This window comes from Paramacrobiotus metropolitanus, unplaced genomic scaffold, assembly GCF_019649055.1.
Source record: "Paramacrobiotus metropolitanus isolate TYO unplaced genomic scaffold, Prichtersi_v1.0 Parri_scaffold0000102, whole genome shotgun sequence".
Lineage (NCBI taxonomy): Eukaryota > Metazoa > Tardigrada > Eutardigrada > Parachela > Macrobiotidae > Paramacrobiotus > Paramacrobiotus metropolitanus.
The window spans coordinates 20,599-37,615 of record NW_026570322.1 but is presented as its reverse complement, the minus strand read 5'-3'; the positions used below and the strand labels follow the sequence as shown (position 1 = coordinate 37,615).

Here is a 17,017-nt window from a genome sequence, read left to right as displayed (position 1 = left end):
CGTTCTTATCTCTCAGCAAAAGCCAGACGTAATGAATCTGAATGTTTGAGAGATATTAACGAAAATTGTGCTATATGGTTCACTGAACCGTACAGCACAATTTTCCTTGATATCTTTAGAGCCGCAGCGTTAAACTTTATTGTGATAGAGTTATAATCCCCGCGTTACCGTTTTGATCACTGTTCATCTTTATGTTAGTAATTGGAGGAATGCGCAGTTACAGAAGATACTTGAGGGACAGACTCCATTTTTACTCCTGCACGACATTTATGATATTAAACCGGTTGGATTAACAATAAGTCTCTTCGCGCTTGTTAACTGCATGCAATGGAAGCAGGTTTCCTTATGATACCGAAATGCGAAACATTTGGCACCACGTGTACATATCGTTATAGCACCCATGACGATTTCATTGGAAAAGGTTCTTACGGCAGCGTATTCAAGGCAACGGTTACAGATGGCGGAAACTACACAGGGGAGGATTCAGTGGCAGTTAAGGTAGTGCACTTGGAATCAACAATGGAAAATCTGGTAAACCCCAAAAATTACACACAAGCGCGGAATAGATTGAGATCGTTAGTGAATCTAAGGCACGAGCACTTGGTTGCTTATCATAAAGTGACTATCATCAGAGCGGTCGGAGGAGTCACGGTCGAGCTAATGATGGAGTACCATGATGGTAAAAATTACTAACAAAAACGACTAATTTCTGCCGTATTCTCATCGCTGCTTTACGCTTCTTTTAGGTGATCTGGCAGCTCTTTTATACCAGTTACGGCAAAGTCAAAGTCTGCTTGATCAGAAAACAGCTATTCTGTATGCCATCGAAATCACTAAAGGAGTGGAGTTCCTTCACCAGAATAACATCATTCACGGAGACCTGAAACCAGGCAATGTGCTGATCAAGCGCACTAACTCCGGCCAAAAAAGACTGCTAATTGGCGATTTGGATGATTTGGTAGAAATGCAGCGAGACATGACCTGTACAAACGATATTACACATCTTCGTGGCACGATCCGTTATATGTCGCCCGAAATGCTTCAGAGGTTCGCCACGTTACGCAATGAAAAACCGGGACAGGAAGCTCAGGGGCTAAAACCGATTTGTGGAGCGTTGGATGTATTGTCCTAGAAATGGGAAACTGTGTCACAAGATCAAATGATGAACTTGTGCTGTTGGGTCCAGAAGGAAAGCTTGAGAAAACAAGTGAACTCTCTAACGCTGGGTTCGTTACACTGATGATCGCTGGTTACGTTCCCGTAATTCCCGACGCACTCCCGGCAGATTTGGCCGCATGTATTCGCCGCTGTTTGTGTGCAAAAAGTGAGAACAGGGCAACCGCTCAGGAGCTAGAGGGAGTACTGCGACAAGTGCAAAGTTTGGTCGAGAAAGATCCAAAACTCATAGATTACGTTTTTTTGTTTTACGACACCGAAGCGGCAACAAGGAAACCGTCCAAAATGTCTGTTCAGCAGATGGATGCCTACAATAATACTGTGGAGGACTTTCCTGTGCCTGTAGAGCTTCAAACCAAACGATTTTCCAACGAGTTCCTTATAGCGAACAATGGAATCGCTTGCAGAATTTGGGACCCTAAGGAGAAAAGCGCGGATCGGCGAACGATTACCTGGAATGTGGTGGAAAAAACTTGGCGTTACATTATGCTTCCCAGTGTATCAGTTCGCGAGCATACTGCATTGGCTATACAGGACAAAGTGTATTACATCGACAATATGGACAACGACTTCAAAGTTTTAAGTGTCACAGATGGAAAAGTGGTCGTGTTACCGAAGCTACCCATGACATCTGCGATAGTATGGGAGGAGTATGTATACCAGTTTCTCAGTTTGTCCCCTGCTGGATTCTGATTGCAATGTGTATGTTCGCTGTTGCAGGATTGGGCAAGTCGTGTGTGGAGTACAAACCGGTCTCCGGATAATTTACATCGGGATAAACATTTTCCTCAAGCAGGGAATTCCGCTTTCGGTATGCGTTGAGAGCTTTAGCACGGTAAACCAGGAGTGGCAGAGGTTCCCGGTGTGGCCCGAATCCAGGTGGTCCTTTGCGGCGGTTGCACTGGACGAGTGCGTATACGTTTTGGGAGGCGAAACCCTCGGTCACGGAGCGATGGACTCGTGTGTACGCTTAAATATGCGAACGCGTACTTGGGAGAAGAGACGCTCCATGCCAAAAGCCCGGATGAAGCATTGCGCATTTGTAATAAACAAACGCATTTACATCATTGGCGGATGGTCAGATAAAAACAAATATGTGTCGCGAATCGTGGATATCTATGATCCTGAAAGGAATTCATGGGAAAAGGTCGCTTTCCGGGCTGATAATAGTACATGTGAGCCAGTTTATCAGAAATTTGCCGAGCCTTGTGCTGTTTTAGTTACTTCTCCGAATTTATAGCACAGTTGTTCGATGTCTTGGAGACATGCATACTTTGGTGCTTTGTTGTTATGTGGGATTCTGGACACATTGTGAGATTGAGTAAAGCAGCCAGCAACAAACGGCTGGCAGAAGGTTTGTTCGCGAAGCACTCAGTGACCTGTCAAGAATTACAGAAGAGTCTCGTTCGCTCTTGAGCTACATTTGTATTTCTTTGTCCAAAGTCCAAAAAGCTCAGAAGACAGGCTTACATAACCAAACTGTGTTTCTGCAGTAGTGAATTTACATTACGTACTTGCTGTACATATACCGGCGATACCGCCACCTAGGCCGATTGCAATATTGAAATTACTAACACTACGAGGACATTTGGGTGCTGTGAACATTAGAGCCCTGCAACGGACTGGTAAATCCGAACCGCTCCGAATCCACTCCGATTTTCGGAGCGGATTGGACGGATTTGTTTTAAAAAAATTCGGATCGGAGTGGCTTCGGAGTTTAGGCTTGCCTGAATGGATTGGATTCGGAAGTAATTATGAATCCGCATTATCCGAAATAAAATTAATATTTTCAACTAATTTTTATAGAATTTCTATAATTTTTAGGACAAAAAGCATCCTCAGCTTCGCGCTCCGCGCGAGGCTTCAGTGTGACTCGGTAAAGCACCAAACGTAGCCACTTCTGTTACGTTAGCTTCAGTTACTCTGTGCCCTTTGTTAGAGGCGAAGCTTGTTCGATCAAAAAAAGAATCCGAATTACAACTTTTATGAATTTTTTCGTTGAGAATTAAAAAAGTTGCCAGTAACAAGTGAAAGCAACAGCCAAAAACTGTTGTTTTTGCGATGGCAAAATCAATGTCCCTACTCGAAAAACGCTCAGATATGAACAGTTTATGGCTAAAACGACGCAGAATTTAAACGGAGATTAAATAAAAATTAAATAAACGTTCTGAAGATTCAGAATTTTGATGACAACTTGCCGTGCGCTATCTTTAATTGTTGCAGCGGATAGTATAGGTATTACAGATCTTCCTGGAATGAGATAAAAAATAAATATGACAAAAATTTTCGGAGACCCTGCACGATTAGGCTGCGATGAACAGCCGGCTAAATTTATAGCCGTTTGCATTCAGACTGTGATATCAGTAGCGTTGCGAGCTACGGCTAACCAGCTGTTCATCGCAGCCTAATCGAGCAGGGTATGTTCACAGCACCCAAATGTCCTCGTACCCTGGTTCTCTGTTCTTGCGATTCAAGCAGGCTCCGCTCATCCACCGCTCGAAAAAACTGCAAATTAGTGTTTGATTTTTTTGAATGCACAAGCACAACCGCAAAATACGTATTATATGCGGCACACCGACAACTCGCTGACGGTCAGCTTGCTGACCGACAACTTGCTGACGACTACTTGCTGATCGACAAAATGTTGACTCGACAGTTTGCTGAAACAACAAATCGCTGAACGACATTTTGCTGAACGACAGTTCGCTGATACCGACGACTTGCTGACGGCATTTTGTTGACTGTCAGAATGTTTATCCGACAACTTGCTTACTTGCTAAACTGTTGACCGACATTTTACTGACCGACGTTTTATGGAAATCCCGACAACTCGCAGACCACAGTAATCCTTGTAAAAACAATTTGAGCGATTATGATCGGATACCACACACTTCTCCTGCTATTAGCAGCTGCCGGCTTATGCAGCAATAATATTATGACAATTCCAGTCGTACACTTCTCATTTTTTCTGCTCGAGCGCGTCCGAGCGAATTTCATAAAAAACCTATAGAACAGAAGGTAACTATGATACCTAAGAAACCTAAGAAGCCTAAGAAACCTAAGAAACCTAAGAAACCTAAGAAAACCAAAGAAACCTAAGAAACCTAAGAAACCTAAGAAACCTAAGAAACCTAAGAAACCTAAGAAGCCTAAGAAGCCTAAGAAGCCTAAGAAACCTAAGAATCCTGAGAAACCTAAATAACCTGAGAAACCTAAGAAACCGGTGTAATTATTAAAACATTTTTAACAGTTTAATAATAAATAATTAATATTGACTGAGACAATAACATACTCGTGAACTACTTAATACGGCGTAATAAATGGCAAAAAGTTTTATTTTAGTTATAGCTGTCTTAGTGTTGCTTCCTTTTTATGAAACATAAAACGAAGATTCTAGTTTTCGCGTAAATATCCCTAATGTGTGTTGAACTGGTCAGAAAATCGTCGGTCAGCAAGTTTTCGTCTTCTACAAGTTGTCGGTCAGCGAGTTGTCGATTACAGGTATTTCGTTGACCGACAAGTAAGCTGTAGTTCAGCAAATTAATTTCAGCAAGATGTCGGTCAGCCAGTCTGTAAAAAAGCGAAATGTCGGTCAGCGATTTGTTGGTCAGCAAGTTGTGATAGTTAGCAACAAGTCGGTCATCAAATTGTCGGTCAGCGAAATGAAGGTCATAGAGCTGTCGTGCTACCATTATATGCATCTATAAGCTAGATGACAAGGCACAAAACCGGAACTTGAAAATAGAAACCGAATCGGAGCCATACTAAGAGTACTAGTAATATATTTCGTATCGAAGTTCAAGGTTCCGAGCAACTTGTACAAGTCCGCCCACAAAACGAACGACCCGTGTAAGCGGCGGCATAATGAGATGCATACAATAATGCAGAAAATTAGCGTAGAGCAGTGGCTGCATCTCAGCCTTCTCAAGTACGGTAAGAGTGAGTGCAATCAAAGAATGCACGTTGCCCATACGGCCATGCAAATTGCCTATGATATCTCGGTCGTCGTTAACGTAACCACGATGGTGTAGTGTGCCGTAGTATGCTAAATGACTCGGTCCGTGTTTTCATCTTTGAACTTCCCCGCTTACATTGGTCGGTTATTTTGTGGACGGGCTTGTACAGTATATGGTGTCGATGTGTAGAATCCGTACATTCTGGAAAATATAAATGTACAAGAAACAGCCTCGGCTTCGCCTCCGCGTTTCTTGTGGTCCACGGACCACGGCCACTTTATTTAATTTAATGATTTAATTTTAATGAATACTTATTGGTATACATCTATATTTCGTCGAAAAATGATCGATAGGTACATCACAATAAGGCAAAAGCACGGATTTTATATAAAAATAACTCCATGATTCTCTTAAGGTCGAAAGCGTTCCCTGTGGCTGCACAGATTATTTTTGTTATATCCTCTACCCGAAAAGAAATCCGAAATCTCACTGTCTATAGGGTACTAAATCTGAAATAGTGCAAGTGCACTGGACACTATCACTAGTTCGGTAACTCGGTCACTTCGCCGGCTTTTGTCACTGGCGAATGGTTTGTGCCCGCTAATATATGTCCGGTCAATAGTGAATAGTGATACCTTGCTTATCTAACAGGATCTGTGAACTGGACATTAGTGGTAGCTCGGTTACTCGTTCAGCTAGCGGGTTCTTTGAACTCGACAGTGGTAGCTCGGTCACCCGCTCACCTAACGGGCTCTGTGAACTGGACAGTAGTGGTAGCGCGGTCCCCCGGCTCACCTAACGGGCTCTGTGCACTGGATAGTAGTGGTAGCCCGGCCATTCGACAGTAGTGGTAGCGCGGTCACCCGGCTCACCTAACGGGCTTTGTGCACTGGATAGTAGCGGTAGATCGGTCGCCCGCTCAAATAACGGGTTCTTTGCACTGGACAGTACCGGTAGCTCGGTCACTCGTTGACCTAACGGGTTCTGTGCACTGGACAGTAGAGGTAGCTCGGTCACCCGCTCACCTAACCGGCACTGTGCATTGGATAGTACCTAACGGCATAGTTGACCTTACGGGCTCTGTGCACGGGAGAGTACCGGTAGCTCGGTCATTCGTAGGCCTAACGGGCTCTGTGAACTGGACGGTAGTGTCAGCTCGGTCATTCGTTCAGTTGACGGGTTCTGTGCTATGGACAGTACCGGTAGCTTAAAAAAACAGCTTCTGCTTTGCCTCTGCGTTTCTTGTGGTCCACGGCCGGTCTATTCCAATAATTTCATGGGTTTATTGTTAATATCTTATGTCGCCAAACAGCATAAAAAGGCAGATTTGGTAGAAAATTCGGTTTATTGTTTCTGAGTACTGGAAGACATTAATTCTGGTTTTTGGATCTACGAATAATTTATTTTGAATCCGCGAAACGAACCTACCCCTGTCTTCCACGTACTAATCTACTAACTCCCAGAACGTTTGCACTGGACATACAGTAGTTCAGTCACTCGCTGACCTAGTCTTGTTACTGGAGGGTTAAGACAATTCGGTTACTCCCTAACCTAGAGGGTCAGTTCGGTCGCTCGTTCACCAAAGTCTTGTTAACCGCGGTTCGGTGTTAACCGGGCCTTGTTAACCGCCCTTTGCACCGGACAGTAGTGACAGCTCGTTTACTCGTTCCCTAACGGGCTTTGCACACTGGACAGTAGTGACCGCTCGGTCACCCGTTCACCTAGCGATCTCTTTGCACCGGACAGTAGTGGTGGCTCGGTCACCGGTTTTCTAACGCGCTCTGTGCACTTGACAATAGTGACAGCTCAGTTAATCGCTCGCCTAACGAGTTCTTTGCACGGGACAGTAGTCACCGCTCGGCCACCCGCACACCTACCGAACTATTGTGGTAGTTTGGTCACTTACTGGCCTAGCGGGCTGTGTCAACTACACTATAGTGGTATTTCGGTCACCCGCTGAACTAACGGGTGTGTGCACCGAACAGTGGCGGTAGTTCGATCCCTGATTGAACAGACAATCATGGTCGTGACTAGTGACAGCGTAGCGATAGCTGCTCGGCCGGCACTAGTGCATAAATCGTACTTGATGACAACGTTACATACGTAGTTGTTCTTGCCGTAATAATGGTCTGCTAATTAAATTCATTTGATAATTTAATCAGTAGAGCGGACTTTCATTTTTTGACTATAATTTAGTTGGTTTACGTGGCAACATTGCGTGGCTAAAAATACCACGATGATAATTATTATTATAATAATTTCGTTGCATTGGGTGAAGGTAGTCAACTCTTCCGCTTTGGCGTTCGAAGCGGGAGAGGTTCAGAAAGAAATGAATACTATCTGGCCGGGTTTTCGACTACGGGCTTTCAGAATATAATATTGGTTTGGGTCAGTCTTTTCTGGTTTACCGGCTCTGGTGTATCCCATTCGTGGCCATATAGATCTGAAATCTGGATAAGCCAGCCAGTGAAATTTCGAAATATGTGCTCCGTAAAAACGATTGTAATCAGTCACAGATGCGTACTCAGATAATACTGAGCAAGGAGCACATTAGAGAGAAAACTTCTTTAAGTAGTCGCGGGCAAGTTACCGTTTGTGAGCCGGCAGCCGTGCGTGCCTGGATGGTCGACTTTGGAAACCGAGTATTTAGGAGCGTTGTGTTACGGAAAGCACAGAACAAGCGTTGTATTGGAGCTCCTAACCGCTAACTCGTGGCTTTACCACTTCCCACGTTTAACCTGTGCTGCGGCATTTATGGTAGTGTTCTGCATTTAGACAAATAAACCGCTAGTGGAGCGCTGAATCCCAGGTACTGATACATACGGAAGTGTAATGTTGCCTTGAGCCTGTATGTTTGTACTGGCTGCAGTTTGGTGATTGTATGTAATGTACCTGTCATCGTAGGGAATGCTGCAACTACTGCTAGCAATCCTTCTGATAAAGTCGACAAACGGATGGCGTACGCGACCCGGCGATCCCGACACGACACCATTTTTCCCGCATCCTCTCTGCCACTATTCCGACCCTTATGAACTGACGTGCAGCCATGCCGACTTGCATATCCCCGGGAATTTCCGCACGGAAACTTTGTACTTTAACACTACGAGTAGCCGAATTTATAACGACGTCAATACGCTCATCCTCGACTGCCCCACCAGTGTCAACCGCACCTACTGCAACACCATTGGTCCAGGTGCTACAGCCCTTTCACACCGCTACTGGTTGTGGGACTTGACGCTGATTGGCTTCCAGGCGGAAGGAGGTGGCCGCGCGCCTATTGACGTCCTGTTGGCAGAAGTCCCCAGTCTCCTAACCCTGAATGTGCACTATTCCAAAATCGGCACGCTGGACCGGCATTTCCTCCGGCGTTTCACCCGCCTTGGGAGACTAGACATTCGCAACAATGATATCAGTACCATTGAACTTGAAGCTTTTGAACCGCTTGTGGAACTCGTTCAGCTCAGAATGGGCGGGAATGCTTTACAAACGTTGGACTGGAGTGTTCTGGAACCGGTAGCCGCAAAATTGGTAGGCATTAGAGTTACTTTATTGAAATAAAATTATTACTGCAGGGCCTTTGGTTTTTACAGAGATTACTGGGAGTTGACGCGCAGAATCCACCCTTGCAGACTTTGCGACGCAGCGGGCCGTTGTTTTCTATTAATATCACAACACTAGCTTTGAACCACAGCCGCTTGTCATCCGTTCCTAAAGAAGTCGTCGACACCTTTGATGTCCGGCAGTATGGTGATGTGATCTTTGATATTGGTCACAATCCCGTGTGTCCGGACAAAGCAGACTGTGCATGCTGTGCCATGAAGGATTTGGCCAATTGGTTCGCAAAGCGCAACGAATGGGCTACAAGCTATCGTAATCCGTTCGGTGGGCAACCCTGGTCACTGACTGTTAAGGCCACCTGCGGATTAACATGGAATGCCGGCACCAGGGATGCAGTGAAGGAGTTTACGCTGGAGAACCCCTTGTTGCCCAGCGTATATGCCAATTGTCATCATTAGTTTTTATTTTAATAAATCCATAATATACGATTTATAAAATACGCTGGCGGATTTTCGCCGGCTTAATTTATGTTAGATATAATGGATCGCTTATATTGTGTTGTTTGAGCTGCTGACAGATTATGATGCAAGTACTAGAGTACTTAGTACGTAAAGCTCCCGTGAAGCTTCCCCTGCAGACACTGTAGATAGATATGACTATACAATACCTATCATAAACAGAAACCGGTTTGTCTACTGTTCTAGTGGTTGGTCAATCCACGTGGCCACGATCTGTCTGTTAGTGAAAAAATAATTGAAGAGCAAGATGCGTATAAGCAGCACGGAAGGCGCGTAGCAAGATAACAGGGGCAAGATCCCTGAGCAGGCTGCAGCAGGACTAAATTCACGGTCATCCTGACCGTGGGATGCGGTCGAAAAATGCAGAGCAAAAAAATTCTGATCTGCATTAGTGCAACCAATAAAAAGCTGCGAAAGACAGTGGACATCCCTACTGGCGTCTGACGGTACATTCTCGATTTCTATCGCTACAATATGATCTGGGCAGTACTGTATTTAACCAAGTTTTGTAGGTAAAGTACTGAACAAAGGGAATACTATATGCCGTGCCAGGGTACAGCGGAGTGTGTCATAGTGATTACTGCAATAATCAACCAAAACCCTTGGATTGCGTTAAACTGGCGTAACAGAAGGCGCCAGATGAAAATTATTCCATTTCAGTGTTGAAAACATACCATAGCAGTGACGAGGCTTTTTTTATTCACACATTTCCGTTTCTCTCAAATGGTGGCACCTGCATTTGGTTAGTTGGTTTGGATGAAGGCTGTGGAAACGCAAATACGGGCTCGGACGTCCGAGAAAAGCTTTCCGACTTTGAGCGTTGGTGATGTAATGTAGGAAACGGAACCAAGTTCTCGTCCCGAATTTGAAGCGAATCATGTTGTTGCGATACAGCAACTCCATCTCGCGAGGTGGCTTCGCGTATCGTATCTGTAGGCGTGGCCACTGCCTACAGCCACTTCTTGCGGTTGATCAACCGTACCATAGCGAGATTCGCTTCGAACTCGGGATAAGACCTAAGTATTTGACTTGATCCCATGCTCTTTAGTAAAAGCCCAACTCAACGGAACGCCATACTTAAAACGTTAAGAACGTACTTCAATGCGAACGTTGGCTGCATGATGACTGTTGACCTTTGAGTCTGCGTATCCTTAACAGAAGTTCGGTTTAAGGGGAGTGTTTCGGATAATCATTTTTTAGGTTAGGTTTAGGTTTTAGGTTTTAATTGCTTAATGTCTACAGATACAAGGAATCACTCCTTATCGAGATCTATAGACAGGTCAACATAATAAAATAAGAAAAACAATAATTTAAAACTCTTAAAAGAAAGAAATGAAACAGTTCATCGATTTTATCAAAGGTCAAGGTTATTCGATGGCAGGTGGTCTTTAGCAGATGCGATCTCCTTCCATGAGACGTCTTCCAGTGCTGTTTGGAACGTTTGCAGTGAGCGATACGACGATAGATCCAAATCCAGGTCGTTCCAGATTTTAGCGATCCTCCATGCGAAGGAGTCTTCGCTGACTGGCACTTCCGCTCCACAAAAACTGGTCCTGGCGGCTTGAATCGGGAATGGGTGGCGCGACATTCGATCCGCATTCCGAGTGTTGCCTGCAACAGTGATAGCGGCAGTAACTGACTCATAACTAATGAAAAAGTTGTTACCGAAAGGTATCATGCCGAATACGAGTTTATATGCAACACACAAAGAGGTTTTAATGCGACGCAATTCAACACCGTCCCAGTTTATCTCGCGAAGCCGGCCACAGTAATCTGTAAGTGCACTACCCATTCGCAATCTTAAGTAGATAATGATTTTTATAAGTATTTCGAATAACTTCCGGATAAGTAAGTTGGTTGTCCCATAAAAGATCAGACAGGGGAGGCGCGCGCTACCGAATATTTGTGGCAGCGTACTGTAAAATTGCTGAAATTTAGCGCGGAAATGGGAACTGGGAATTCTCTGTTCGGGAAACTGTTGGTTGTTCAAAAGAGTGGAAGAGTTGTTTTATTCAATTGTTCTAGCGATTGGATACTCGGTTTTAAGTGAAAAGGGCATCTGCCTGTACAAAGTATGAATGAAAGAATTTTGTGCACATCCCTTTTCTCGTTTTCTTTTACGTTTCAGTGTGCACAAGGTTTGTAATAAATAAAAATGATATTTCACGACCGAAGGAGTAATACGTAATTAATCGGTTAAGTAATCGGTTAGGTACTTAATTGACGTATATCTGCCAAGAAACCAACCGGCTCATCTTTTGTCGTACTTGTCAAAGATAAAATGTGTTGAAACTGCATAAATACGAGTATGTAGCCAAGTTTGTTAATTCTGGTTATGTGAACAGTTTTGTTCGCTGCTCGTTTAGCTGATTCTTAGCTTCGAGGTATACAGTAGTTGTAGCAAAGCAAGCCGAACGTTTATGAAAAGACTTACGCTTTAATCGCAGTTTCTGTTGCGATTTAAACGTACTATTGGGATTAAAGCGTAAGTCTTTTCGTAAATTGCACACTGTACATTGCTAAGAATCAGACAATCTGTTTTCGCCCGTTTTTGATGTACTGGAGAAGTTTATAAGCAAAACTTTTTTGTTTCCAGTTGGGATATTTTGGTAAATCGTTAACCATTAATCGGTTGATGCATTAATCCGCGTAACGTCGTTGGATATAAAACTACTGTAGTAAAATCAAGTTTCATTAATTTATGACGATCCTTAGTCGGATAAAATATTTGGTACAACCGATTGTACAGTCACTGGTTATCTGTAGGTCTATTGATTGCAGTTGCATCTGTTTTCAATCCACCTTGTAAACGCTTCCGGTACCGTACCACGAGGTGCGCCTACCTCTGTTAGATATTTACCGTACTGGGACGATAAGGAGAGCAGCAGATAATATGAGTCAACAAGGTTGGTACTAGTCTGCAATCTGCATGGGCATAGCATGAGATCATAATTCCAGCCTGAACAAATAAGCAAAAATCTTGATGACTTCAGTTATTGTTCCTGATGTTAAGGCCGTGACCTCAAAGCGTACAGTATCCGGCAAGCATGTACTGCGCCCTATAGTATTTATTGGTTCAACTGCTATTATCGTGCTGTGTCGATTTATTGATAAACACGTGCAGTATTTTACATCTCAGTATCTGCACTGTTTTGTAGCCACGTTGTAATGCAAACTTTTATTCGGTAAAGGTCAGCACTTAAGTTGTTTCTACACTGCATTTATATTTACGACAGTATTTCTTTGATTTTTGTGGTAACTTTTAAGTATCGTAAGCGCTACTAGTGCGGCAGTTAACGGAGACTGAATAATACAGTGATTATGGTACGAGGCAAGCTTACTAGTCCCTGCTGCAGTTAACGGATCATGAACGGAATACCGTAGTCAGTGAGTGCATGCTGTATCATTGTAATGGCTTACTACGGCGATAAATTCACGGCCTATGTACCGTTATCAGTGCTCAAACGCTGCATCCGGTTTAGACTGCGGCTGAAATCAAGTATCCGTGACTTCGCCTCATGACGAGAAGGTAAAATTCGCCGATCTAAACGCTATCCCTGCTGTACCTCTTCGCCTCATACAGAAGGTGTTATTCGCAAGGGCTTCGGTCCACCCGACGCCCTGAATAGTTTGACCTGGCCGTTGCCACAGTCATGGCATCGCGCCGCAGAGCTAGCCGACGCTTTCCTCTACAATGATGCGGTAATGCGACGCAACCTCCTGGATGACGGCATGGATATCGTTCCCGGCTGCGCCCCGGAATATAGCCTGAACAAGCGCCAGCGCTGGACACTACCGGAACGCCTGCGAGAACTCGCGGAGGATGCAGCTGACGACGTCCGCGACCTTAACCTGCATCTTACGGTACACTGCTACCAAACATACCCCTGGTTCTATCGCTACAATGGGAGCACTCTCAGCTTAACATCGACGAAATTTGCGGCTAATGCGAACGATAATGGGGACGAGGGCGCATCTTTGTGCACGATTTATCCTTCGCGGCCGGCACGGCCTGCGAAGCTAAAAAATCTTTGGGAGAAAGGAATGCCAGATGCGGCTAATACGAGAGGTATGGATAATTGACGGGTAAATTGAAACTGCTGCAAATTTTGGTTACGGTTTCGCAGGTGAGGTTGTGTGTTGTGCAAGCACTCGTAGGTGCTTTAAATAAATACAAGGGTAGTATCGTGGTCAGCAAGGCATTAAATCAACATAGTGGCGATATTTAGTATTCGTTTTACCAGCGGTGATATTTTCCAATTCGTGATTATAAAATCAGTACGTAGTGACGTATTGTCACACCAGTTTCGCGATGTTGTAGATATTGCGAAAGTTGCCGCTGTAAACGACATCGTTTATGAAATTGCTTTGCCATGGCAGTATGGCAAATTCTACTTTCATAAACAATTTCACGCAAGAGTCACGAAGATGTACCAAGCTTGCAGGGGAAGGAAATCTTCAATCAAAACAAAAGGCTGCCGCAACAAAGTCGGTCTGCATTCGTCCAGTTACCGCCTTTTACCACCGGAAAATTGTACTGAGTACGCGGATGTGATTCCAAAGGATGTTGGGATATACCCCATCGCGCTGCCAAGACAGCGGTGAAGATGCTTATTACGACGACAGCGACACTGGTGTACCAACTCCGCGAGCTCTCCATAAATATATTCCACTTCGATCGCTTGGAAGAGTATATTCCTCAATCTCCTAAAACGACAACAACAAAAAAGAAAAAAGCGGCTGTGGTAAAGGTTGCGGAATTGGGTTACGAGCGTTGTGAAGAGAAGTAAAGCAACTGTGTATTTTCGATGCTTCCGATGGTGTTAAATGTTAATAAGCCGTTAGTTATGTATTCCCGTTTTAATAAGCAACTTCGCAAACGACTACTAATCCTTTTTCGTGACTTATTTACTTATTTCTATTTAAAACTGCTAATTTTTTTGGTCATGAAATTAACACATTATGACATTTCAAACAAAAAAAGTAGAATGCTGCCGCTACTTTTTGCAGCCTTGGCTTACGAGTGCTGTTTGTATGTTAAACAGTTAAGTTCAACCACTCATCGTGAACTTCTACAGATAAAGGTAATTTGCCATCTAATTTGGCTGTATGTCTTTCTTGTTAAAAAAAGCCTATTCGACCGATTACTGCCCCAGTAACAGCAAAAAGGCTGAAATCTGTATTGCGGCCGCCGGAAGGGAAAAATGGAAGCGAGACTGGATGAAGCATAAAGTTCAGCCTGCCAACACGCAGGGTTTCAAAAAACCTCTTGTCCAAGCACTGTTAAATACGGCTAAATTACATACATTCGCGCGAGATTCGATGTCTAATGTGCTTGCGTGAATCTGGGAAATTATCATCTTCAGACTTCAGGTACGAATGCACAAACTCCGCACATTCCAAATCCCTTCACAATGTAAAATATTTTTTAGGGAAACCAAAATATACAAAGGTTCAAACATGTAAGTAGCTGCAAATATTCAAAATAAATGCGCAGACGCTCGTAACACCTACAATGTAGAATAGCGATATACTGCAGTATTGTACAAGACTTTCCTCACATTCCAGCGTAACAACTAACTAATTACCAACACGCAACAGCTCCTAGACAGCACCGGTGTGGCAATGTGACGAATACTACATTTCATCGGTCTCCATGGCACACCGCTATTCCAGATGATACCAGCGCCGTACGCCATCCAGGTGGGTTGGATCTTATAACACATAAAAAGCAAATTCAGTAATACCTGCTTTATTTGCCGCTTGGAGTAAAAGCTTCGTATACCTGTGAGATCCGCGATGACTTCGCCGAGGAAAGTGTCTGCCAGCAGCCGATTCTTGTCCCACACGGACATAACGACTTTCTTCTCGTGAATCTCAGCGGGCTCAATGGCTCCAGATGTGAAGGTTTCCTTCCATTCAGGACTCAGAGTGTGCTTGATATAGCGCGTGTGGTACGGGAATTCCCTATAGTGCACGCAAAGATGTCCGTTTGAGTAATGACACTGAAGAAGCATAATTTTGGTTGAAGACTTTAAGGCTACGTACGCTTGTCCAGGGACCACTTGAACCTTGCAGTAGGGATCGCAGTAACCGGCTTTGAGTTTGCGCGCTTCCAGCACTTGCAATGTTAGATAGCGCTTGCAAGGTTCAAACGTCATACGCAGGAGGATATTTCCCGTAACCGGATGCGGCGCGCTAGATGTGGCAGACTGCAAACCCAGCAATAATCTAAACGGCTGGTAAAATTAGAAGAGTCTGTGTTCCGGTGTTTTCCCGATTCTAGTAACCCTTATCGTAGCTGCAGTGGTGGCCTTTTATCTTGTCCCTGCCTGCGCAGCTGGAAGGTTCTGTCAAGCGCTAAATAAGTTCCATCGTTATATTGCTTAAATACCTTCTTGTGAGTCAAGATACCACAAATCAGATGATCGGCGCTGTCATAGTTATTCTGCGGGGAGGGGAAAACGAGGGTATACCGGGTGATTAGGAAGCTAGTTAATGAGACGCTCCTGTGTACGTGAAGCAAAACCAAGAGCATCGTCTTCAGCCGTAGTCTTTAAGCTGGCACCCTCTTCCCCGGGAAAAGGTCTTAAAATTCTTACAGAATTAAAAAAAATTGGAGCTGGAATACCGCTTACCTTTTTTTGCGCGCGGAACGTCTGTTGTTGCGGCCCCTTTATACGTAGTTAAAGACGGGCCTGCACAGAACCATGCCTTCGCGGGCTCACTCTCCGGCCCTCTTACCTCAACGTTCAACGACTTCTAGCTTCTAGCTTTAATCGTTTTGTCCGTACTCCACGAGAGCCTGCTGCGGGTTTCTCTCAAAGGTCACAGAGTCCAACAATGAGATGGAATGTTGCAGTGGGATGTAGGGACTATAGAGATTGGGTTAGGTCAGGAAGGACCGCTTCCACGCTTAGCGTTGCACAAGTGATTTAATTACTGCAGAAGTTTACCGCACAGTTGTTCTAGATTTGGGCAAATGGATCGAGCGCCGCCACAGCATTGTAATGGCTGTCTGAGCAGCATGAGCATGTTGGCTGCTCCGGCCAGCTTAGGCCTGTATGGACTGTGGGTCAATATAGCACCTACTCTAACGTAAGAGGCGAGGAATGGATCGATAATGGCAAGTGTATGCTGGCTGTACTGCACGGGAATGGCTGTAGCCAGTGCCTGCTGACCCGAGATCGATGCCGGCAACGCTTTTGATGCAGTGGTAATAACGGCGTGACCGCTGCACCATATTTAGTATGTACGTACAGTACTTTTATCACTGCCATGTTCACATGCCGCCCAAGCGCATCATGCAAATGCAGCAGAATGATGAAAAGATGTCCTTTTTGCTCACAGCCATAGCCACCAATCGAATTTCGTTTGGTTTACGGTAGATAAAAGACAAAAGAAAAATTACTGTTACTGTCAGAACTTAAAGGTTACTGCCGGTAACTTTTAATTAAACAAAACATTTTCAAAACATACTGTTTAAAATTTCTACTGTAATATTTTAATCATCCCAAAAAAGTCCCCACTGGTGCTACAGTAAAACGAATAAAGTGGGCGACCGGCAAATACTGTATGTAGCTACGTAGTACATATTTGTGTAGTATACGTACTCTGCACACAGGGTATTCTGATTGCGCTACATTTTTATGCAAACGAATGCCGCTTTTAAATTGGTTAATTCACCGCGAGCAGTACTTACCTTATGCTCTACGCGCTATTTGTGCGTACTGTACTCACCAAGGCACTATTTCCGCCTCCAAATTGTAAAGCGCAGCCCCGTCTGTGCCATGGCCGCTTGATTCAGCG

At 44.4% G+C, this 17,017-nt stretch overlaps 3 protein-coding genes and 1 long non-coding RNA gene across 5 annotated transcripts; all 4 read left to right on the top strand.

The window, feature by feature from the left end:
* The first annotated feature begins 106 nt into the window (after nucleotides 1-106).
* LOC129597261 (uncharacterized) lies at nucleotides 107-2,476 on the top strand. Of its 2 annotated transcripts, XM_055494742.1 has the most exons (3): nucleotides 107-679; nucleotides 747-1,826; nucleotides 1,897-2,476. In XM_055494742.1, the coding sequence occupies exons 2-3, from the start codon at nucleotides 1,135-1,137 to the stop codon at nucleotides 2,414-2,416; spliced, it is 1,212 nt and encodes a 403-aa protein (XP_055350717.1). In that variant the 5' UTR covers nucleotides 107-679; nucleotides 747-1,134; the 3' UTR covers nucleotides 2,417-2,476. The 2 variants fall into 2 exon arrangements, with proteins under 2 accessions (XP_055350717.1, XP_055350718.1); XM_055494743.1 differs by having other exon boundaries at nucleotides 747-2,476.
* A 5,223-nt stretch (nucleotides 2,477-7,699) lies between these two features.
* Nucleotides 7,700-9,319, top strand: LOC129597249 (uncharacterized). Its single transcript, XM_055494729.1, has 3 exons — nucleotides 7,700-7,941; nucleotides 8,037-8,660; nucleotides 8,723-9,319. Exons 2-3 carry the CDS (start codon nucleotides 8,040-8,042, stop codon nucleotides 9,146-9,148), a joined length of 1,047 nt encoding a protein of 348 aa, XP_055350704.1. The 5' UTR covers nucleotides 7,700-7,941; nucleotides 8,037-8,039; the 3' UTR covers nucleotides 9,149-9,319.
* Nucleotides 9,320-12,757: 3,438 nt separating this feature from the next.
* LOC129597256 (uncharacterized) lies at nucleotides 12,758-14,224 on the top strand. Its single transcript, XM_055494737.1, has 2 exons — nucleotides 12,758-13,277; nucleotides 13,530-14,224. Exons 1-2 carry the CDS (start codon nucleotides 12,914-12,916, stop codon nucleotides 13,811-13,813), a joined length of 648 nt encoding a protein of 215 aa, XP_055350712.1. The 5' UTR covers nucleotides 12,758-12,913; the 3' UTR covers nucleotides 13,814-14,224.
* Nucleotides 14,225-14,425: 201 nt separating this feature from the next.
* LOC129597299 (uncharacterized) lies at nucleotides 14,426-16,412 on the top strand. The gene is made up of 4 exons (XR_008691550.1): nucleotides 14,426-14,581; nucleotides 14,641-14,670; nucleotides 14,777-14,911; nucleotides 16,181-16,412. It is a non-coding gene; the product is annotated as an uncharacterized LOC129597299 (long non-coding RNA).
* Nucleotides 16,413-17,017: the final 605 nt, after the last annotated feature.